This window comes from Cryptomeria japonica, chromosome 5, assembly GCF_030272615.1.
Source record: "Cryptomeria japonica chromosome 5, Sugi_1.0, whole genome shotgun sequence".
NCBI classification, from domain to species: Eukaryota; Viridiplantae; Streptophyta; class Pinopsida; order Cupressales; family Cupressaceae; genus Cryptomeria; species Cryptomeria japonica.
The window spans coordinates 241,871,670-241,893,759 of NC_081409.1; the positions used below are offsets into that span (position 1 = coordinate 241,871,670).

Genomic DNA, 22,090 nt, shown 5'->3' on the forward strand with positions numbered 1-22,090 from the left:
ACTCACACTCCGACTTTTGCTGTGTTTCTCCGGACTCTTCAAGTTGGCAACCTCCCTTAGCTGCCGTCTCCTTTCGGCCTGTTCTTTTATGCAGAGAGATCTCTGTACAGTTCCCTCGTTTACTCCTTCGGTGGTAGTGGTACGTTTGTCTTTGTTTGGCCGTAGGGGCATCAAGTGCCAAAGGTACGGTGCTGACTAGCCTCCCTCTCCTCTTCCTCCCTACGAGTTCGCTCCTCGTACCGTCGGAGGACTTGTTGCCGCCGAAGTTCCTTTGCCATCTCCTCCCTTCGGTCTTGGAGTGCAATTAGATTTCTGGCGAGTAACCTTGGAATACTTCCGAGCAGGTCAAAGACCGGGGTGTTGACGGTGAGTTCACCATGTACCGTGCCTTCTGAGACGTCTCTCTCCTGAGCCTCTCGCTGCACGTACTGCGTGACCGACACATCCCACAACTCCACCAAGTCTGCCGTCAACTGCTCCTCTCGTTCCTCTTCCGTGGTACTCTCTTCGTGCGTGTCGCTATCCACGACAATTAATTGTTGGTTAAATGGCCGGCCCATTAATTGCTTCCGCCTGTCGCCATAGTTATCTCCAGGTTCGTTCAGGCAACGGTGCCAAAATGTTTAGTCCTAAATGTATGGTTGGTGAATGAACCGATAACACAGTGTTTTCCACACGTACCAATATTCATGTAACAGAACAGTCATACATCACAACATCAATGACAGTGATACTAGTTAGACCAAAAGAGTTATATCTTTATTCTAGTGTCCAAAATGTCCATACGTAATCTCCCCTGCCGAGGTTCCCACCAAACAATATAAAGACCCGACGGTTGGTCAAGTTGCCAACTGTCACCAACTCCCAACTACCCGACGGGAACCTCTCAGCGACAACATAAACATAAACACGACATAACACATTTATAAATATTATTCTTACTAACATACGTTATTTACCCCTAACAATGCTTTGCTAGTTTCTGTCAGTCTTAGGAGGAGTACTCACTAAGAGTAGGCTTGAAGGTGCATATCTGATTTTCTCCTGTGAAATATGCACCACTGTAGGTGTTTGATTGTCTTAGCAGGCATACCAAATAATGAAAGTTGGTTATTAAAAAGCTTATATTTTTCTATAGTTCACCATTTATTTTTAGGAATTTTTTAAGTTTCCAATTGATACGTGGTGTTGATTTCATTGGAACAATATTAATGGACTTTTTAGTAATTGCTCTGACAGGGACTGCATGTAGTTTTCTGATTTATTAAGAGCTTGATTAATCGTAACATATTGTAAATTGCAAATGCAAAATTTTCTATCACTAAATTTCCTTTATCTGTCAATCTTTTTTTCTTGTGGTCAAAATTGTATTTTCTGAAATTTAAGACAGGAATTAAAAGAATAGGCTTTGGTGTTTTACCTCTTCCTATCATGTAATTTTTTTATTTCGAAAATAAATAATTTCTATTCTTAGCCTGATAATGTTGATACTGATATATATCTGGATGCTTTTCAAGTCCCCTTAGGAACACAGGAGATATAGGTCTCAATTGGAGTTTGAAGCTCTAAAAGCTAGGATTGCAGGGGAGCTAGTAGGATTTGAGAAGGTCACGTGTGTGATTGCTACAATACCCTTTTCTGTGTCCCTGAACCTTACAGATGATCTTTGCTCTTTATGCAAGGTTTGCACTTTTTAATATCTGTTATTTTTTTTAATTCCTTTTCTAGAGCTTGGTGCCAAGGTTAGGATAGCTTGTTATCTCTTATCCTTATCAGCAAATTATACTTAAAAATTTGCTATCTATTCGTTATATTGATGCAATGAATTTGGGAAAATAATTAATTGAGTTTCAATTATCTGTGTGGTGTCGCATTTGATCAAAGTGACTGATTATTCAATTTCCACTGTCTTGTTCATGGTGCTAGCATTACTTCTATATGATAATAGAGTTCATTGATTTTAATTTTCTGAATAAGAGTTCAGACTACATGTATTGGTTCCTGACATTTTGTTTGATCTCTTCCCATTTGAACTTGAGTATTGCTTTGAAAAGTTCTTATGCTCCAAATTAAAATTGAATTTATATTTTATATGTTAAGGCCTTTTGGTTTGTGGGAGAAGGTATAAGTCAATATGGCATTATTTTTAATGCTTATAAGATCTTATCCAAAATCTGCTTCATGGGGTTGTGTATAATAGAAATAAACAACTTATAGACTTAAGAGTTTATTTCACCTACAAAGTGTTTTTAATCTACTTGTAAACTTGGTTTTAACTAAAGGTAATGACAACAAGATAACTGCAGGTCCAACTATAAGTAAATTAAATAATTTGAGTTGAGGTTGTACAAGAACAAGTAATGAAAGAGGAAGGGTTAAGAAAAGCATGTCTAGAAAGTCACAGAGTTCTGAAGAAGGTGAAAGAATGCTATAGGAACTGGTAAGATGAAGCCACAGATATGTTCAGTGCTTTTCTGGAAAGTGTGCATACAGTTATGTCCAAATTCTCATGCTTGTGACCTCTCTGATGCATTTGTTTCTGGTGTGCAGACGCTGGTATCCTCTGCACTTCTTGTCTGTATTTCCTAGCTCCTGTCAGATTTATCCCTGTATCTTGTGAGCTATTTGCACAAGTGATGGAGAGATGGCAAAATTTGTGAGGAATCGATTTGTTTGTGCCTAGGGCATGTTTAGGGACTTGTCTGAGTTGAGTCCCTCTTGGGCGTGTTTCAGCACATGATAGATAAAATTTTGAAGTGTGTGATCCTAGGTGTGCAGGTGTTGCAGCAATGATGGTACGTGCAAGAGTTTCAGTAATGGATTTCTAGGAATAGCAGTTGTGTCAAGGTGCCCAGTGATGGATGGAGAAGAGTATCCTTTTCCAAAAATAGAAACTTTCCATAAATAGATCTGTTGGGCACCATTTGACTGTTGGAAATGTAGTAGGGTTAAGGGTTTGCAGGAGGGATGACTGTAGAGTGAAAAACTAAATTGAAATTGTCAGGGGACACCGGGATGCCTGTTTGCAGGTGTCCATGATGACACAGTGGTGCAACGAGGGTGGAACAAGGTGTTAACTGCAAAATAGGTCATTCTTTGGTTAAATAAGGTGTTTTGTGCTTGGGAACTGTCAAAATGGGTCGAAAGCAGTCTTTTGCATGGTTTCTGAATACATGTTTTATATATTTCTCTCATGAGGGTTATGTGGAAATTGTTTATATTGCTGCAACTTTCCTTTCACATTCCTTGGTGATAGATGGTAGGGTTGTCTGGTTGATCCTCATCAGGCTTAGTCATTTTGTAATGGACATTATTAGGTTTCAAAATTGTTACCTTCGTGTTGTAAACTCAGCATGTACTTCATGTTGGGCATGTGGTGTTCTCCATTGTGCCTAGAGGCATCCTAGCTATGGAATGTTAGGAGTCATGTGGGGCATGTGGACCTATGTGGAACATTAAGAGTCATGTGGGGTGTGAAGTGTCATGTGTTGCACATGAAGATACATGTGGAATCTGAAGGATATTGGCCTATAGTTTTGTACCCATTGTGTAGAAAAACAGTTTGGTGTTTTTTTATGAGCTCTTTGCCTATAAATAAAAGCTCATGGCATTGTACAAGTAAAATATACAAGCACTGTATTATGATATTTGAGGAAGTCTTAGAAATTTAGAATATTAGGCTAGCTAGGGAGCACATGCTTGTGCTAAAGGGCTAGCAAATGAGAAATCTCATGATATTGTGATCATTGTTTGTTAAGATATTGAGAGGTGCTGTTTTATTGAGTTTTCACCCAAAAGAGTTTCCTAGGTGAATATCATGTCATCTTTTAGGGTTCCATGTTTTACTTTCTATTGCATTTCGAAAATTGCAGCATAGCTTCTCTTATAAAAGTCTATCAAGGAAATAGTTTATCAAGCATTGCGATTTCACAATAGTTGACGTTGATGTTGGTTAATTTGGCCAAAGCCTTGCACTAGACATGTGATAATGTTGTTTTCCATCCTTGGATGAGCATTTCAACTTCTCTCAACCTTCATTGTAGGATCCATCTAGCACTTCGACTTCTCTCAACCTTACTTCTTTCAACTTATCTTCCCTATTATGTTTTCATTGCTTTCACTTCTATAGTTTGTATTTAGTTACTTTCATGGCCTAGTGTTTTATTATCGTAGTTGCTATCTATTGTAACTGGTTATACATTTGAGTTTTGTTGACGTGGCTAAAATCGTATTGCTACAACTTTATCCGGCCAACGCAGAATAGAATTTACTCATTGAGTCTCCTATCCTCTCTTGTATAAGGAAGCCCTAATGCTGTTTTTAATTGATCAATGGGGACAACCTCAAGGTTTCAAATGTCAGTTCATTACTGCGGGATAGTTCAACGGTTGATGTGTTTTCTGGGAGCACAAGGGGCCTTACGTTTACAACAAGCTGGTTTGCATCTGATTCTCAAACTGGGAAATAAAAGCATAGGAGAAGGGTTTAGGAGACTTAAAATTAACAAGACTGGTGTGTAAGTAGACGAATTCAACATAACCAATCCCTGCTTGGCCATAATAACTCACAACCTCACAAGAACAGTGCAATCTTTAAGGGAGACTTAGAAGATTTTCAGGCTGTAGGTGGATGCCTAAGCACCCAATTCAGGCGTAGCTCAGACGGACACCTGCAATTGAACTAAACACAATTTTAAAGGCTCAGACTAACCATACACGGGGATACACAATCAACATATCCCCAATGGTATGAACCCGAATCCTTCAAATACCTGCACACAAAAGGATCTATCTAATCTGTTGAAGGAAACCATGCAAACAGTAAAACCAAGATGATAAACACCAAATCAATGTCCATATATTGATTTCAACTGCTATTACAACAATTTTTGCAACATTTCTATGCTATTCCTAACTACTAAAATCTAACTTTCTAATCTAATTTGTTATGATTGTCTACAAAAATTCTAACCCTTTACAATGAGAGGCATCCTGCCTTTTATAGATTTTACAATTTGAATCGATGGCTAGGATTGACTGCATCCAACAATTGCAATCTGCCTTCTAGAACTTGGCAGCTTTAACCCATGCCCATTTAATCCTCAGTTATCCCCCCAACCACTTTTTCAACTACCTACAATTGTTTGGCTTTAATCTGGTCAATCCGGTAGTTGGACATAACTGATATGTGTCCCCTTGTTTTAAAATATCATGAATCGAGACCCACAAGCAGTTCTTTCACAATAAAGTATTTCAGTTTTTTTTTAGACTGATTTTCTGGAATTTCTTCCAGCCATGTATCTTTCTAAGAATGCACATTTTGAGTGTTCCTGTGCATTCTTCGTCTTCGGTCTTCAAGGTGGATTTCGTCTTGTGGTCTTGTGATGGCGTGCTTCCCCATGCTTGGTTTTGATCCTCTACAATGCGCTCTTGCATCTTTGTTGGCCGACGTTGATCATGATTGCGTCTCCAATTTGAGCTCTAGGTTGACGCTCTAGCTCCTCCCAATGTCTTCCTGCAAACAATGAATTCCACTTTTAATAATCATTTTGAAAAATTAAATAAATTAATTTAACAATCATATTAAATTTTAGACTGTCGGGCTTCATCTTGTCAAAGATGAAAGATGTTTGCATTTAAAATCTCCCCCTGCGAAATTAGGGTTTTAAGTTCAAAATGCGAGATTTAGACCCTAATTTAAAATGCCCCCTTTGTGGCGAAAATCGAGCATTTTGGCTTAGATGAAACTCGGACTATGAGAGAATGCACGATTTGTGAAACATTAAAATGCCCCTCTTTATGATGAAAATTGGCCTCCCTCTCTCTTGACTTGCAAACTCTGCACTATGAGATCATTTGTGCGATTTTGTTGATTTAACTTAAGACGCCTACCCTTTGCTCAAGATGAAAACTTAGGCCATATTGACTCCTTTGGAGCAACTTTCTTTTTTTTTTGTTTTCGACTCATGGGCTTACTACATGAACCTTAGGCTCTTATGTAATTTCGGCCATTCTAGTTAAAAGGGGGTAATTTTGATTTTTCATTTTTTTTTGGCCCATTGGGCGATTTTGCAAACTTCACCTCTTTTCGGCCTTTGAAGGCGAAATGCGTGACTTAAAGGTTTTCAGCCTAAATGGGCCTTTTGCGAGATTTTGACTGTTTTAAGTTTCAATGCCCTCCTTAGTTAATTTTGGGCCATGGGGCCATAATGTGAGACTTGCCTTTGGGTTTTAAAACTTCGGCCAATTGAGGTTTTGTCTTGATTTTAAAAATTCAGCCAATGAGGTTTTGTCTTGATTTTAAAAAATCGGCCAATTCAACCGAAAAGTGCGAATTTTGAAGATTTAAGGCCTTCTCGGCTTTTCGGACATCTCTGCACGATTTTGTCTTTCACCCCCTTTTAAACATTAAAATGCCCTGCTTTGTGGATTTCGGGCTAAGAAGTCGTCTTGTGCGATTTTAACCTTTTGTTCATTTTCGGCTCTTTTGAGGTGAAATTGCGAACTCAGTCTCGTTTTTGGTCTTTTGAGGCTTATTGAGGGTTTTAACTCGGCCTTTTTATTTGCCACTTGCCTTCGTCCTTTGGTGTATTTGCCGGGATTATTCTCGGCATTTTTAGGGTGAAATGAAAATTGCGAGTTTGCTTCGGAATTTTCTCGAGAGACTTTCGACAATGAATGAAGAACTCGACCCCTCATTTTCTACTTCCAACCCGATATTTGCTTCCATTTGCTAATGGCCTCGGGCATTTCTCGGCTCAGCAGGGCGATGCATGAAGAAAACAAGATCACAAAAAAGCGCATCTCACTCCAAAATGCCGAACTCATGCCCGAACTTAGAAACTCGGCCTTTGGAGGCTCAATAATAGAAGGGATTCATCATTTTGACAGGGTAAAAAATAGTCCAAACTTTTCCACGTCTCTCTCATTCCGGCTCGGGCATACTGCAACTATGGGGGTCCCCTGCGAAGCAAAAAGGGGGGATGTGTGCAATACTCACAACAAGTTCCATTGACCTACTTTAGTCATTTGTGGACATCCATATAATTAATATCTTTTGTCTTTTCTTATAGTCTTGGTTTGCATGTCATGTTATGAAAAGCTATCATATGAATTGGGGTTTTCATAGTGTTCCACCACTGTGTCACAATGGGCCTAATGTGTTCCTTATAAAATCCCAAATTGAGGTACCTACTATGAATTGCATGCTTCATTTGTCCAAGCTATTGTCAAATGTCTCATAAATCTCTCGAAGGCTAGGAGAGTTAGTATCAAAAGAGCTTATGACCTACATAGTAGGTGAGATGATGGAGCAAATATATCTGCAAAGAATGAAAATAATTTAGTAAATTTACAAGTTAGAAACCTAGAAATTTAGAAAAAATACAAATTATAAAATCAGCTATGTATTAGTTAATAATAAAATAAAAAAATTAATACTAAAATCAGCAATGCATTAAATTTATAAAAGAATAATCTCTTACCTCATTGTGGACTACCAATCATCGTTGAGGATATTTTGTTTGACACTTTTTCCTTCAGCTGTATTTGCCTTTGCCCATCAAGTCCACTATGAATCAACCACCATTGTTTGTAGAGGTTCTTGCACCTCAGTCATTCTCTCCAACAAAATGAAGTAGCTAGCATATTTGGTATCCACAAGCTTGAGGAATTCCTTCCATGAAAAAGTCCTAAACAAAGCAAGTGATGTGTGATGATTGCAAATAAACATCTAAATGTCTCTAGCTTTTGACACCACCTCCTTCACCCAATCTATTTTACGAATGGTTTTCAACGCGTTGTTCAATGCATGAACACATGGGGTCCAAAAAATGTGCTTGGAAGCACCCTCCACCATCAATCAAGCTAATTTGCATACATGGGCCAAATCAGTCACGACTTGTACAACATGAGAGGATCCAATTGGTTATTGCTATATCTGATAAATTAAATACAGGAAATAATAATACAAATGATAAAGCATACCGGATACAAGAGTAAAATATATCTTTATTTGCACATGCAATTATTATAGAGAAGAAGTCCAGAATGGTCGACCAAGGATTACACTAGATCCGACTATACCATACTACCTTCCTTGGTGGTACACAACATATTTAAAAGACTCGACGGTTGCCAAGAGGAACACAACTGCCAACCAACCAACAAATTAACTACCCGAGAGTGACAACCCACTTAGTACAAACAATTAATACATTGGAAGACAACAAATATTATCAAACATAACAATAGGCATTTTATGCCGACTACATCATCCCCCCAAAACAAAAAGTCATCTTCCAGACGACAAGTATAGATCAAGTAATATTCGAAAAGACTAATGACAAGATTGTAGGCAATGATTTTGTATTGGACAACCCCAACTTGTAGCGTACCTACCAAATCAAATGGGGATTTGGGGGCAACGCTCCCAACGGGGTCAAGGGGCAACGTCCCTCATAGGCCCCACATGGAACTCCATGGCGCACATCAATTTTCTGATTTTTTTGAGATGCCAAAAACATTGTTGATGAAGCCAAAAACTGGAGATTTCACTCCTACCATCTGCTTTTTTTGTCTTTCACATACGACTCCCCTCACTTCACATACGACTTCATGTACGACTCCCCTCACTTCATGTACGACTTGATACACGTCATGTACGGTTTGAAACTTTATGTACGAACATGACTGCCTTGATTGGTTTTCCACATACGATTTAGTGTTTTTGTACGGTGTCTTTGAATTCAAGTACGACTGCTCCACACCTTACGGCTTGTACTCTAGTTTGTACGGGCTTGACTTCTCCACTATCAACTCCGTGTACGACATCAACCTATACGCTCACTTCTTTTTTCCATATGGCGGGTGTAAATATGTTCCTGTGTCTATGTACGGTCTTTCATGTCCATATGACATGTAAGCTGGTTCCACATACGATCCTCTTGGTGTCATGTACGACCCGTGTACCCTTCCTATGGCTTACTCTCTCCCCCTCTGTAGGACATACTCTCTCCCCCTCCATACGGCATGCTCCTTTCTTGTTTGTATGACATCCTCTTCTCGTATAGTTTCCTTCTATTCTTGCCATTCGGCCTTCCAATTTGCCACTCGTATGGTTTAATGTTCCCATACTATCTTGATAGTTATTCCTCATACGGTCTTGACGATTTCTCACCCATTCGTATAGCCATTCTCCGTGCAACCACTTTCTCTCTCTAGATAGCTTGTCACGTGCATATGAACTACAAGTTACCCTACGAACGTTTGTGGCATACAACTTCAACTCATACAGTTTCCCCTCATACGATATTTTGATGTTGCTCACGTACGATCTTTTCTTTCCCCATTCATACGACTCACCTCCACTCTCGTACAACTTCCTCCAACTTCTCTTCAACTTCTCATATGGCCTGACCCCATACAATTCCCTCTAGCCTATCCCTATACATAATGTTCGGACTCGGACTATGTACGGACTTTGCACTTCCTCAATTTTGCCAATTTGTAGCATGTTGTAGTCGGGGTGAAAGACTTCATAGTCTTCCATCTACCAGTGAAATAATCCGTTCAAAGAGCTTGTTTCATCTTCAGAACAATCTTCCAACTCGAGCACCCCTTCATCGTTTGGTTCCACGCCTTTCCTTCCTTCCTCCATCCCAAAATCTCCACCCTCAAACTCTGAGTCGAAGGATGCCAGTTCTTCACTCACCGCTTGGTTCCTCAGGTCGATGACGTACTTCCTCTCGTCATTCTCCATCGAGAGTGTGTTCCATTTCCAATTATGATTTGCCTTGGTAGTAATCAACCCTCCCCTCCCCAGGAGTGCGTTGTATGCCTTCTTCTGCAACGGGATGACTACGAAGTCCAAGAAAAATTGTTTCCCAATCATTACTTATTGTGCCATCAATGTTCCCAACGGCTTGATGCCTTGTTCGTCGGCACCTACCAAGTGGAGGAAGGTTGGCGGCTAGAGCGTTGGTCTTCCAAGGCATTTCAAAGTATCTTCTGATAGTACGTTTATTCCCGAGCCTCCATCGATGATGGTGTTTGTCAACTTCTTCCCCATTATTTCCATCTCGACGATCGTCGACTTCATCTTGATGCTCTTCGTCAGCAACATTGGATCACTGGCCTCGTTCCCTTCACATGGTGGTTTGCTTGTTAGTTCCTCTTGTGGTTTACATTGTCTTTGGCTAACTGTGTCGTCACTGACTGTGTTGGTAATTGCCACTCTCAATTGCGACATAGTTTGAAGAAGGTCCATCACCTTGATGGGTATGGTTGTCTGTAGCACCTCCCAAACTATGTTTATCTTTGACTCCCGCAATGATGTACTTGCAGTTCCATTGGAAGTTATTCGTTCATTCGCCAACACTTGTTCGACTTCTACTCTAGCTTCTCGGAGTCGTTTCTTCTCCCTACAAGGGTTAGAGTACACAGCCTTCTTCGTTTGTGTTCTCGTGATTGCCAAAACTGCCTCATCTTGTTTATCCACGTCTAGCATATTAATACCCTTTTGGTTCGGGCAGTCAATGTCTTCATGGGTCCCCGGTCCACACCATTTGCACAATAATTGTATGCTATCTTTCTTATTATGGCAGTCTCTCGCAAAGTGTTCCCATTCACTACATTGTCGACACTGTATGATAGGACGTTATCTGGAGTTGTACTGTATTTGGTTTTACTCTTGTTTATTTCCGTTGACGCCAGACGATACATTTTGTGGTTTCGATGGGCTAGACTCTTCCTGTGTGAAGAGTACTTGCGTACTTCTAGTCTTCAAATTATATGGACGCTCCTTTATTTGATGAACCATCACCTGACAAATCTCACAAAACATCTTTTTAGGGAAATTATCATTCGTGTGCCCCTCAGTTTTGCACTCAATACACCATAGTTCATTACTTTCTTTATTGGTTCCTTTCATGGCCCTTAATTCTTTCATCATTCTCAACATATCCTGTCAAAGGGCCTATACAGTTTTGGATTCCTCATCATTGCTACCTTCAGTGCTCTCGTCATCGTCAATCTTCCTCTTCCCTCGAGAGGATGTTTTGTTTTCACTTTTGATGTCCATTGCCCAACTGTAAGCATCAGCGTACGAGGACGGAGGCATTACTTTCATCTTCTTGCGCAGCGAGGGGATCAATCCCTCAGTGAACCACCTCTTCTTCAACCTATTGGCTGGTTGGTTCTCCATCTTGTTCATCAGTTCTTTGAGCCTATGATTGTATGCTCGCACTTTCTCGTTCTTCCCTTGCCTAGTGTTGTAAATTTCTGCAACAATCTCATTGTCAACTCTCAGCAGTTTGAATTCTTCTTGAAATGCCTTCTTTAGTTCAGTCCATCCCGCCTTGTGCTTAGCCTCTAGGTTTGTATACTGGTCAATGGCAATTCCCCGTAGGATTGCAAGAAATGCCTTCATTTGGTAATCCTAGTCATCCTAACCATTCGCCTCCCATATTGTTATGGAGGTCTTGCAATGGCGTATGGGATCCTTTGATCCTTCCCTTATAAATTTAGGGAGTTTTTGCTTTTCCTGGGTGTTCATTATTGTTTTCACTCAGAAGGTATTGTGTGTATTCGACCAGATTGGACCATCTCACTCTCACCTGTTGTGCCTTTCTTGCACTCTAGGCCACACACGAGCTCTCTACGTCTCCATCTTCTGTGTCTTCTACACCTTGGTCACCTTCTTCGTTTCTATACCCTTCCTCTCTGGAGTCTTCGGCTCAGGCCCCCAATTCTCAATTCCTTGGCGAGCAACAAGTTCCCAATACGGTGCAAATTGGTTTCTCGCCTGCTTACTCCTTTGTGTGCTGGACCTGGGTAGACCGTTCTGACTGCTACATTTTGATGCTTTCCTTGCACTCTCAGCCATGCTCACGTCCTCTACACGTCCACCTCCAGCGTCCCCAACGTCCTCAATACTCTGGGTACTTTTAGGTGTGCTGGACCTGGGTGGACTGTTTCGACCACTACGTTTCGTTGCTTTCCTTGCACTCTCGGCCATGTGCATGTCCTCTACACGTCCACCACCAGCATCCCAACATTCCAGGTACTTCTAGGCTTTAACTCGTCCCTATGCTCCCTCCGGCCGAGGGTCAGCGGATCACCTAATCGCTTGGTCTTGACCACCCCGTGGCCTCTCCTAACCTTTATTGGGGTCTAAGGGCATGAATCACTCAAGGCTGACCTGATTTTCTTAAAGGCAATGGCGCCAAAATGTTTATTGCTATATTTGATATATTAAATATAGGAAATAATAATACAAATGATAGTTCCGGAGGCCTTTTATTTGCACATGCAATTATTACAGAGAAGAAGACCAGAGATGGTTGGCCAAGGATTACACAAGATCCAACTATACCATACTACCTACCTTGGCGGTACACAACATATTTAAAAGACCTCATGGTTGCCGAGAGGAACACAACTGTCAACCAACCGGCACATTAACTACACAAGAGTGACAACCCACTTAATACAAACAATTAATACATTGGAAGACAACAAATATTATCAAACATAACGATAGGCATTTTATGCCGACTATACCAACCTCTTATGTGGCATCCTTCAAAATGTGAAATTGGAGGCTTCCATCCTTCCTCTTCCCCAAACAATCAATAGCACTAGGAAAATAAGTGCCTATTGTACATGTGACAACGAGTGGCCTATGTCTAATATTAGTCCACCAATACATAATGATAGGGCAACCACCCCTTATCCAAACTTGTCTCATTTCTTGCATAATTATACTCACCTTAGAATACTCATTATCAAGGAGGGAGGTGCGTAACTTATGATCTTTAAGGGGAACATGTGAAGGACCAACAAGTGCATCTTTGAACATTTATTTTAAATATGGAGAGTTTAACACATGAAATAGTATGGCATTAGCATAGAAAAAATTGGCAACAAAACTATTAGCTACATCGCGTGATTCTATGTTAGACATGCTTGCAACACTAGTGGACCTTTTCTTCCCTCTTTGATTATCAAGCTCAACAGTACTAGTAGCATCAGCACTAGACAATGACACACTAGGCTGCAAAGACTTCATTAGTATTCCTTGCGATGTCCCCAAACTGAACCTCATCAAATATTGTTGATATTGAGAAAGCTCCCTGTATTATCTTTATAATTGATAATGAGCAAAACATTGTTTGAGACGAGGAAAGGTGTAATAGCCTTCAAGGAACAATGCTTATATGAAGGTAATGGTTGAGTCCATCAAAGGATAGTTGCCACATTATAATTTCTAGATTGTCATCCATCATAATCATATCGGGACGTGCCATTCACAAAAAAGAATCACAGGAGTCGATCACAATTAAGATCAATAGCTGTCAAGGAATAATCGAAGAGATTAAGACACAACATTCTTATGCATTCCTTAAGAGCAGCAATCAAGTAAAGTTATCGAAGTAGATTCTACTAAACAGAGATTGCATGTGAAAGGAGCAATTAAAATATAAGAAGTCCGTAACAACCTATATTAAGAACAGTGATTGATCAGTTAATTATAAAACAATGATTATTATCGACTATCATAAGGAGGCAGTTAACAGAGAGAGGTGCAATGATTAAGAATTAATTAATTATTATTAAATGGCATGTCTATTCTCCATAAGATACAACCATTCGGTGCCTAGAATATTTATTGGAGAAATAAATATTGATTTAGGGGGATATACAGTGATATATTATACTGGGGGAAAAAGAACTCATTACGGAAAGACAACGGAATGGATGCAGATAACAAAGTAATTAAAGAACATCAACTTGGTGGCAGCGATATGAGTGTTTTTGGATTTCGGATACCTGCATTGACAACATGGAGGCTTAATTCTAATGAACGTAGCAGTAGGCAGCTTGGAAATAGCAATCGTATGGAATAATTGAAGTTTAAATTAATAACTATCATGATCGCTAAAGAAACGGTAACGATAAGACTTAGTAATGACAGCGACTTCAACATGGCTAGCTACACAAGAATTATTGCCAACTTTAAAAGTTGTTAATAATCAAATAATTAAAAGTTGCATTTCATAAGAGTGGCGATTTTTTTGAAGTTGAAATAGTGTGAATTTACCGAGGAAGGAAGTTGGGGGATCACCCACCCATTGCAAGACGTAAGGACATGCTTACATCCCAAAACAGCAACAACAACTAAGAGATACGATTAAAGCCAATAGTTAGCAATCTATGTAAGAAAGATCATCAATCATATAGTAGTGTTGAGAAGAACTAATAGACAGTAAAAATAACCGACTTCCCTAATCATATAAAGCAATGATTTATTTATTTATGAAATGATTATGATTGGCTTCCCAAAAGTTGCGAGTTGTATATTCACCTTAGACTTTAGAGTGATATGATCGGGAGGATAAGAAGGAGCTTATAAAGACAGTGATATGATGACACGGAAAGGACTGCAAGTATTATAAGGGATTACTAATTTAAGGAGAAGTTCTAATGTCTATCTATATCCCTATTAGATGACTTAGTTAAGCCACACACTTATTATGTCATAGATGTATGGTTACAAGAAAGTGTTAAACAGAAACAGCATGTAAGAACATCACATAATCCACAAAATGTAAAATCAGAGATAGCGACATATAGATCAGATCAGCATTATTATTAATTTACAGGCAGTAGCATCTTGTCCTCGGTGGTATGCAAGTGGAACATTACATTCCCATTGTGTAATGTCCCCTTCTCATTGATGCTCTTTCAGTGATCCATTAGCCTATTCCTGAGACCTGTAGGCTAGGTGGAATGAAGAATGAGGGTCTGGCATTGATGAAACAAGGACTTACTATTTTTAGTAAGTCAGGGAACGACCATTTTGGTGTTACTGTCCTACTGAGTTCTCCATGTTTTGCCTTTGGATGCAATGATCATGCTTTTCTGAGCATTAATTCTTGACTTACTATTTTTAGTAAGTGGCAGTGTGGCACAATTCTATTTTTGGCAGTAGACGGGGTTCTGATTCTGCAGCAGTTTGATGGTTGTCCCAACTCAGTTTCATCCTAGCAGTGTTAATAATCAGTACCAGAGCCATATGCGAAATAATTGAATATTAATTCCTTATCCTAAGGTTAATATTTAATTAATTTGATTATTGACGACTGATTTATTATAAATTGGGATTAATGCCTATTTTTCCTAAGTTCTTGGCAAATTCATTTTTATTAGAGAGATATCGAAATATTGAGGAGGATGTTATATTTTTTATAACTTATCTCTAATTTCGCCAAAAGTGGTTAACGTGGGTCCAAGTATTGGGCGTGAGGTTTGACTCTTGCATTGGGCGCTACACTGGGTCCACATGAAGATGAAATGCGATGCAAATGGGAAGTGGAATTTGCATTTGAATTTGAATGGTGAGAAGTTATAAATAAGAGCCTTGGGCTCTCATTTGGGATATCTTGAAAATTTGTAATGTTATGCTGCCGGATTGGCGACAAAACTTGAGGCTTCAGAGTGCGTCTCCCTAGTGCTACCCGGTTTCGTATTTGAAATACAGTACCTAGCTGTGCATTGTATTCTTCTACATTCTCAGAGTTTGCCAGAGACATTTTGGTGTTGGAGTGATTCTCGAAATTTGCTGGTTTCGCCTGTGGCTGAAGCACATTTTTGCTCACACCTCTCTGCTGGAGCGACTGACAGTTATGGGTAACATTCCTATCTTCCTTCCCAGCATTGGCGATAAACTTTGTAAGTTTATAGCATGTTTGTTTAAGTTTTGAATTTATTATGCCAAATCAAAATTCCTAGGCTAGGCGTGGGTTTTCTGCTTTGCATTGGGATGCGTGCAAATTAAATAAGGGTCTGTTTGGGGTGTTGTTTTGATTGGTTGCCATTGCATATGATGTACGGTGGGTTTGGGACTGGTTTGAGCTGATTTGGATGTAAAATGAGGGAGTTATGAGTATTTTGGCATTTCTCTAGGCTGCTGGTCTGTGTTTCCAGCCTGCAGATTGGTTGTAACAGAAATTTATATCTTTATTGTAGAAATCTGCATTACCCTCCTATCATTTCTATTATTGTAAGGTTAGGTAGTAGTACTACTAACTAGTTCTATCTTTGTAATTCTCATCCCGCTGAATAAGTGGAAGAGGCTAGCTTGCCGCCTGATATGCAACAAATTTGTAATTTTCAGTCCTCCCGCTGAATAAGTGGTCGAGTGATAAGTTAATGCTATGGTCCTCCCGCTGAAATATGCGGTGGAGTGATTGTTTAATGTAATGTCCTCCCACTGAAATATGCGGTAGAGTGATTGTTTAATGTAATGTCCTCCCGTTGAAATACGCGGTAGAGTGATTGTACTTCAATTCCTTGTGGTTTCTCCTTGGTCGGTTTACCGCCAAGAGTTTGGTTTCTATCCTGCTGGATAAGCAGAAGGGGTTGGCTTGCCGCCCATGCATTGTAATTTTCAGTTTGATTATTGCTGCTGATGATCCCCGGAACACCGTATGCTCTCACCCTCCTAGTCTGGGCTCTCGGTGAACAAAAGGTGGAAGGGTTCCCTTTCAGTTGTTTTGGTTTATTCCTCTAACCTTAACGGGTTAATTGTTGTGGATGAATTGTTATTGGTCTAAAAAAATAAAAAAAAAATTTGTGGGATACTACACATTGTCAAACTAGAGAAAGATAAGTTCTACCCTCTAAACTATTTTTTGGATTTTATAGTAAAACATATTTAATTTTGACAAAATTGTATTTATTAATATATTACAACTCTAATTTAAACTTAGAATTGTTGCCTCAGGACTGAAATATAGTAAATCCCAGGGGACATTGCATTCCTTGTTTTCTTTTGGATTCACCCTCCACGTGCAACATGATAGCTGCAAATGTAAACATAGAACACAAATAAGCAAAAAAATCCTCCTAAGTATCTGAATTTTTTTACAAACAAAAAATAAGGAACTTACCTCAAATGATGGAGACTTGATCTTCTTTTTCCCTATTCTTACTTCTCTTTCCTTCTTTCACTTGGTTTCTCACAGCTCTTTTCTCTCTTCGCACTTTGTAAAATGACACAAATGAGCTTTTTTGTTTGTTTTGGATGTTATAATGTTGATTTTAGGTTTATGACAAGCGCCCCTACACCTCTTTATTCTTCATTATTTGTGTTTTTCTTTTTTTAAATTGAACATTTTTTGGCTGCACTATAGCTGTCCCATGAAGGTTGGGGGATGTCTAGGCATTAGCTGGCTATCCTTAGACTTTTTCAGTCGTTTCTAGAAAATTTTAAAACGTCCTCAAGATGTTTCCAAAAAAATGAATTTTTGGGGATGGCAAGGGACATTTCTAACATCTCCCCACATCTGCGAGATATTTTTGATTGGGGATCGCCCCATTTTGGCTAGGGACTGTTATAACATAATGTTATTAAGGGTTATAACTTGATAACATTTATATATAATGTTCTAATATAAGGTTATAAAAACCTTATATATTATATGCTTTATAAGCATATCCCATTTGAAATAATTATAATCAAGTAGGTTCTCTCTCATTTGAGAGGAGTGAAGATTTGGAGTTTTACAGTGAGTTGTATCAATATTCACAAGAGGTATTATAGGCCATGTGGAAGTATGTGGAGGAGTATCCCCAAGTTCAAGTCTATTTTATTATAGACTACATTTGTAAGCTAAGTCACAAGGTTCGAGTTCGAGTTCGAGTTCGGCAGCTATGGAGTTCGGATGAAGTTCGGCAAGGGCAAAAAGTTCGGAAAAAAAAATCGGCATCAAATTCGCCTTATATAATTTTTTTTTAAAATTAGTAATATATCCAACAAATTATCAATATACTCAAAGTTAAGATTGCAGAATAGATTCAAAATCATTATAGAAAGATGCAAAATTCTTAATATAAAGTTATAAACCATAGGAAACATGTGATATCATGATTGTCAAGTTTTTTTTAATCAAAAAGATACAATCAAACGTCGAGACTTTAGAACTTCAAAAAAGCTACAAGCCTACAAGTCATCAAGACTGCGAAGATGTTTTTAGTCAAAAAGGTATAATCAAAATTCAAGACTATAGAGCTTCAAAAAAGCTCCAGGTCGTCAAGAGCACATGGCTGAGTTGCTGCTGTAGCATCATCATCATCAGTATCACTGCCCAATTCATCATCCACAAAGTCATCCTCAGGCTCATCTGCAACTCCAGTTACCATGCCTTCTGAAATTTGTTGTTGTGAAGAAGATGTGGAGTCATTTGCTGATCTATTCATGAACAATTTTAAATTGCTCCGAATGTAGACAAGATCTCCCAACTTTCCGGACAGCAACTTGTTCCTCTTTTTGGAATGGATGTGGTCAAAGCAACTCCAGTTCCTCTCACAAACTGATGAACTGGCTCCCTGACTCAATATTCGAATGGCAAAGCGTTGTAGTTCAGGATTTTGTGCTCCATAGCTCATCCACCATCTATAGCCAGGTACCTCATCTCGTGTCATATCATCTCGGGCTGCTTCTATTCCAAACAACCCTTCTGCTCTCTTGTATTTCCAACTTTGGTCTCTAATTAGACCTGCAATTGTTCTATCTTGTTCAAACCTGCTAATGGCTTCATAAAACCCTGGCATGATTTCAGGATCAGCTTGTCTATCAATATGAAATAACTTAGGCTCCAAATAGCATGCTGCTGCATGCAAAGGTGTGTGCATCATCTTCCATCTGGAATCAACTGTCTCCCAAATCTCCATGTACTCTGCTTCTACATTATTTAGTGCTCGCTGAATAGATTCCTTACAACGGTCCATGCTTTCATAAAGCATGCCAAGGCAAGGAGTGTCACCATCCACCATACGAAGAACATCAACAATTGGTCCACATATATTCAAAACTTTTGCTCCACTCTCCCAAAAGTTGCTGCTCAAAATGATTTGCTCTATGTTCTTCCCCTTAGCACTTTTAGAAAGTGCTGAACTTTCCCACTCATTGGAACAAACAACCAATCTCAAAGCTGCTTTCTCTTCAATCACTCTTTTCAAAGTGATATAAAATGAAGCAAACCTTGTGTCACAAGGCCTCAACAACTCCCTAGATGCATGTTGCTTGTATAGACTCAATGTGAGACGGTGGTTTCTAATGAAATTTGCCACTGCTCTTCCTCTATGGATTGCTTCATGTATCCATGGGAATTTTGCCAAGTCATGAAGTAGCAAATCTAGACAATGGGCTGCACATGGGCTCCAATATATCTGTGGGTACTTCTCTACAATCAGCTTCCCAGCACCCACACAATTCGCTGCACTATCAGTAACCACCTGAACCACATTTTCCACCCCTACTTCAACAATGGCTTCATCTAGTATCTGAAAAATATATTCTGAAGTTTTCTTCTGGTTCATGGTGTCAATCACTTTCAAGAAGACAACACCTTCAGGGCAAGCTACTAAAACATTAATCAATGGCCTTTGACATATATCTGACCATCCATCACTCAATATGGTGCAACCTGTTACTTTCCAAGAAGCTTTGACCTCAGCTAACTTTTCTGTCACTCTATCTTTTGACCTCTCTAAAAGAGTTGTTCTGAAAGCCCCTGAAGTTGGAGGTGTGTACCCTTTGCCAAACTCTGCAACTTTCTGAATTGCATTACGGAAATGAGGATTTCTTGCCACGTTGAATGGAATGGCACTTGTATAAAACAAATCAGCCAATGCATCATCCACTTGTTGTTTCTCTACCGGTTTCCAAAAGCTTTTCAGTGTTCCACTTTCTCCTGATGCACCTGTGGCCTTAGGTAAACTGGAAGAGGCATTGGGTAAACTGGAAGAGGAAGAGATAGATGTGAACCTGGACACATCCTCTTGAATTCTTTGTTTTTTTTGTGTCGTCTTGAGCATTCCTACAATCGAAGAGGACTGTTCTCTTTCTAAACCAGCTCTCATTTGTGCAGTCATTTTTGGACATGCACTAACACCTCCTCCTTTACCCCCACTGATTCCAAGTAAGTGGTCTCTTGCCCTTGTTAAACTTCCTTTGAAAGGTTTCTTACATTCCTTACAAAAGAGCTCATTACCATCACGTGTCACATATTTCCATACTAGAGAATCTGATTTTTTAGGAGGCATTTTGTTACAATCTGTAATGTTTCAAAAGAAAAACAATATTTAGTATTTAAATTATTTACATTCTATTTAAAAAACATCAAAACTAAATATATGAAATTTTTACTTTTGACTCTAAAAAGGAAAAGTAATATTAAATTATATTTCAATAAGCATAAAACAAAAATATATCAATTTTTATTATAAAATCTGAATATATCTTCTAAAACATGTTTTATCTTTTTATGTAAAACATAAAACATAAAATATAAAACATATAAAATATAAAAACATCTATTTAAAATATAAATTAGAAAACATAAAATTTATCTAAAATACAAATATTATTATAAAATATAAAATTTATCTTAATATCTAATAAAACATAAAAATATAAAAACATTTATATAAAAGATTGGAGAATATCTTAATATCTAAGAAATATAAAATATAAAAACATTTAAATATAAATATAAAATCTTAATATAAATATAAAATATCTTAATATAAATATAAAACATCTTAATTTCTTTATATAAATATAAAATATAAAAACATTTAAATATAAATAAATAATAATCTATATAAATATAAAATATTAATAATATCTAATAAATTATTATAAAATATAAAAAAAAGGTGGGAAGAAACAATGGCGTACCTGAACACGCAGGCCCGAATGGAGATCCCGCAGCCCGAATGGAGATCACGCAGCTCGAATGGAGATCACGCAGCCCGAACACACAGGCGCCCGAGTGGAGATCACGGCGCGAACACACGCAGGGTGCAAACTGCAAACACACAGGCGCCAACAACAGGTGCGAACACGGCACGCATAGGCACAAACACGCAGGGTCAGGCACGAACACGGCACGCACAGGCACGAACACGCGACGCACAGGCACAACGCGAGTGGAAAAACAAACAAAAACCCTATTCCACGCGGCGGCGATAATATTTATTAAAAAAAAATGACGTAAACCCTAAAAAGCGCCCACAAAAAAATGTTTCGAAAAACGGGACGAAGTTTAGGCGTATTTTTACGATTTTTTGGCAGCGTTTATGGGTTCGCCGAATTTCGAACTCCAAGCCAGAAGTTCGGCGAACTCTGTGACTTAGTTTGTAAGTATTTTAATAAAATGATGATTTGTAGGGTTTTTTACCCGAAAGGGTTTTCCCATGTATATCTTGTGTAATGTGTATGTCTATGCATGTATGATTCTCATTTCATTTAATTCATATTATGTTTATGATGATTAGTATCCTAAGATCCTAATTTCTAATAGGGATGGATCCCTAAGTAACATTGGTAGTGATGAACCTCCAAACTACATCATTTTGTATTTTCCTAGTTATTCTTGATTAAGGCAAGGCTTTCAACTTTCATAAGAATTGTTGGCTATGGAGAGCTATTGGAAAGAATAGCTCACTTGCTCCCAAGATTGTTATTTGGATTCTCCTAGCCCAAGCCATTTTTTTTAGGACATTATTAAACTCTATATTGACCCTTTTGTGGCAAGTGATGAGGATTTGGTTCTTTTATTACTCTAATACATACTAGATCTCTTCTTGGTTCTTTTGATAAGGGACTTTCTTGTCATAGGATTTATTTGGACTTGATGGGCTTTGCAACCTAGGGTTTACCTGTTGAAATGGTTAGCTAGTTCAGATCATATTTTAATGTTGCCTTGTGGCAATTAAAATATTATCTTATTGTAATAAGGTTAAGCGATTTATGTCTATAGGGCTGGGCCCAAATGTAACGTGTGGTTAAGCAATTCATGTCTAATAGGGCTGGGCCCAAAAGGAAACGTGTCACAACTCGCAAGTTATGTAGGCCCCAAATTGGGCGCCAAAAGTGCAAATTGAAATATGTAAAATAAAGGGAATTGGTTAAAGCCGACTTGGAAGACTTGAACATGAATCTTGTATATAAACAAGATTCATTCTTCACAATGGATCATCTTCATTTTAAGCACTGCTAGCCTTATGTGAATCATCCTTCC

General features: G+C 38.7%; 1 protein-coding gene across 2 annotated transcripts in view; it reads left to right on the forward strand.

Annotated features, from left to right (window-relative positions):
* LOC131028832 (GCN5-related N-acetyltransferase 7, chloroplastic) overlaps positions 1-22,090 on the forward strand; it is a 92,290-nt gene that overhangs the window by 12,406 nt on the left and 57,794 nt on the right. For both annotated transcript variants that reach the window (XM_057959185.2, XM_057959184.2), the window contains exon 2: positions 1,527-1,682. In XM_057959185.2, the coding sequence (XP_057815168.2) occupies positions 1,527-1,682 (156 nt within the window). The remainder of the gene's footprint in view (positions 1-1,526; positions 1,683-22,090) is intronic.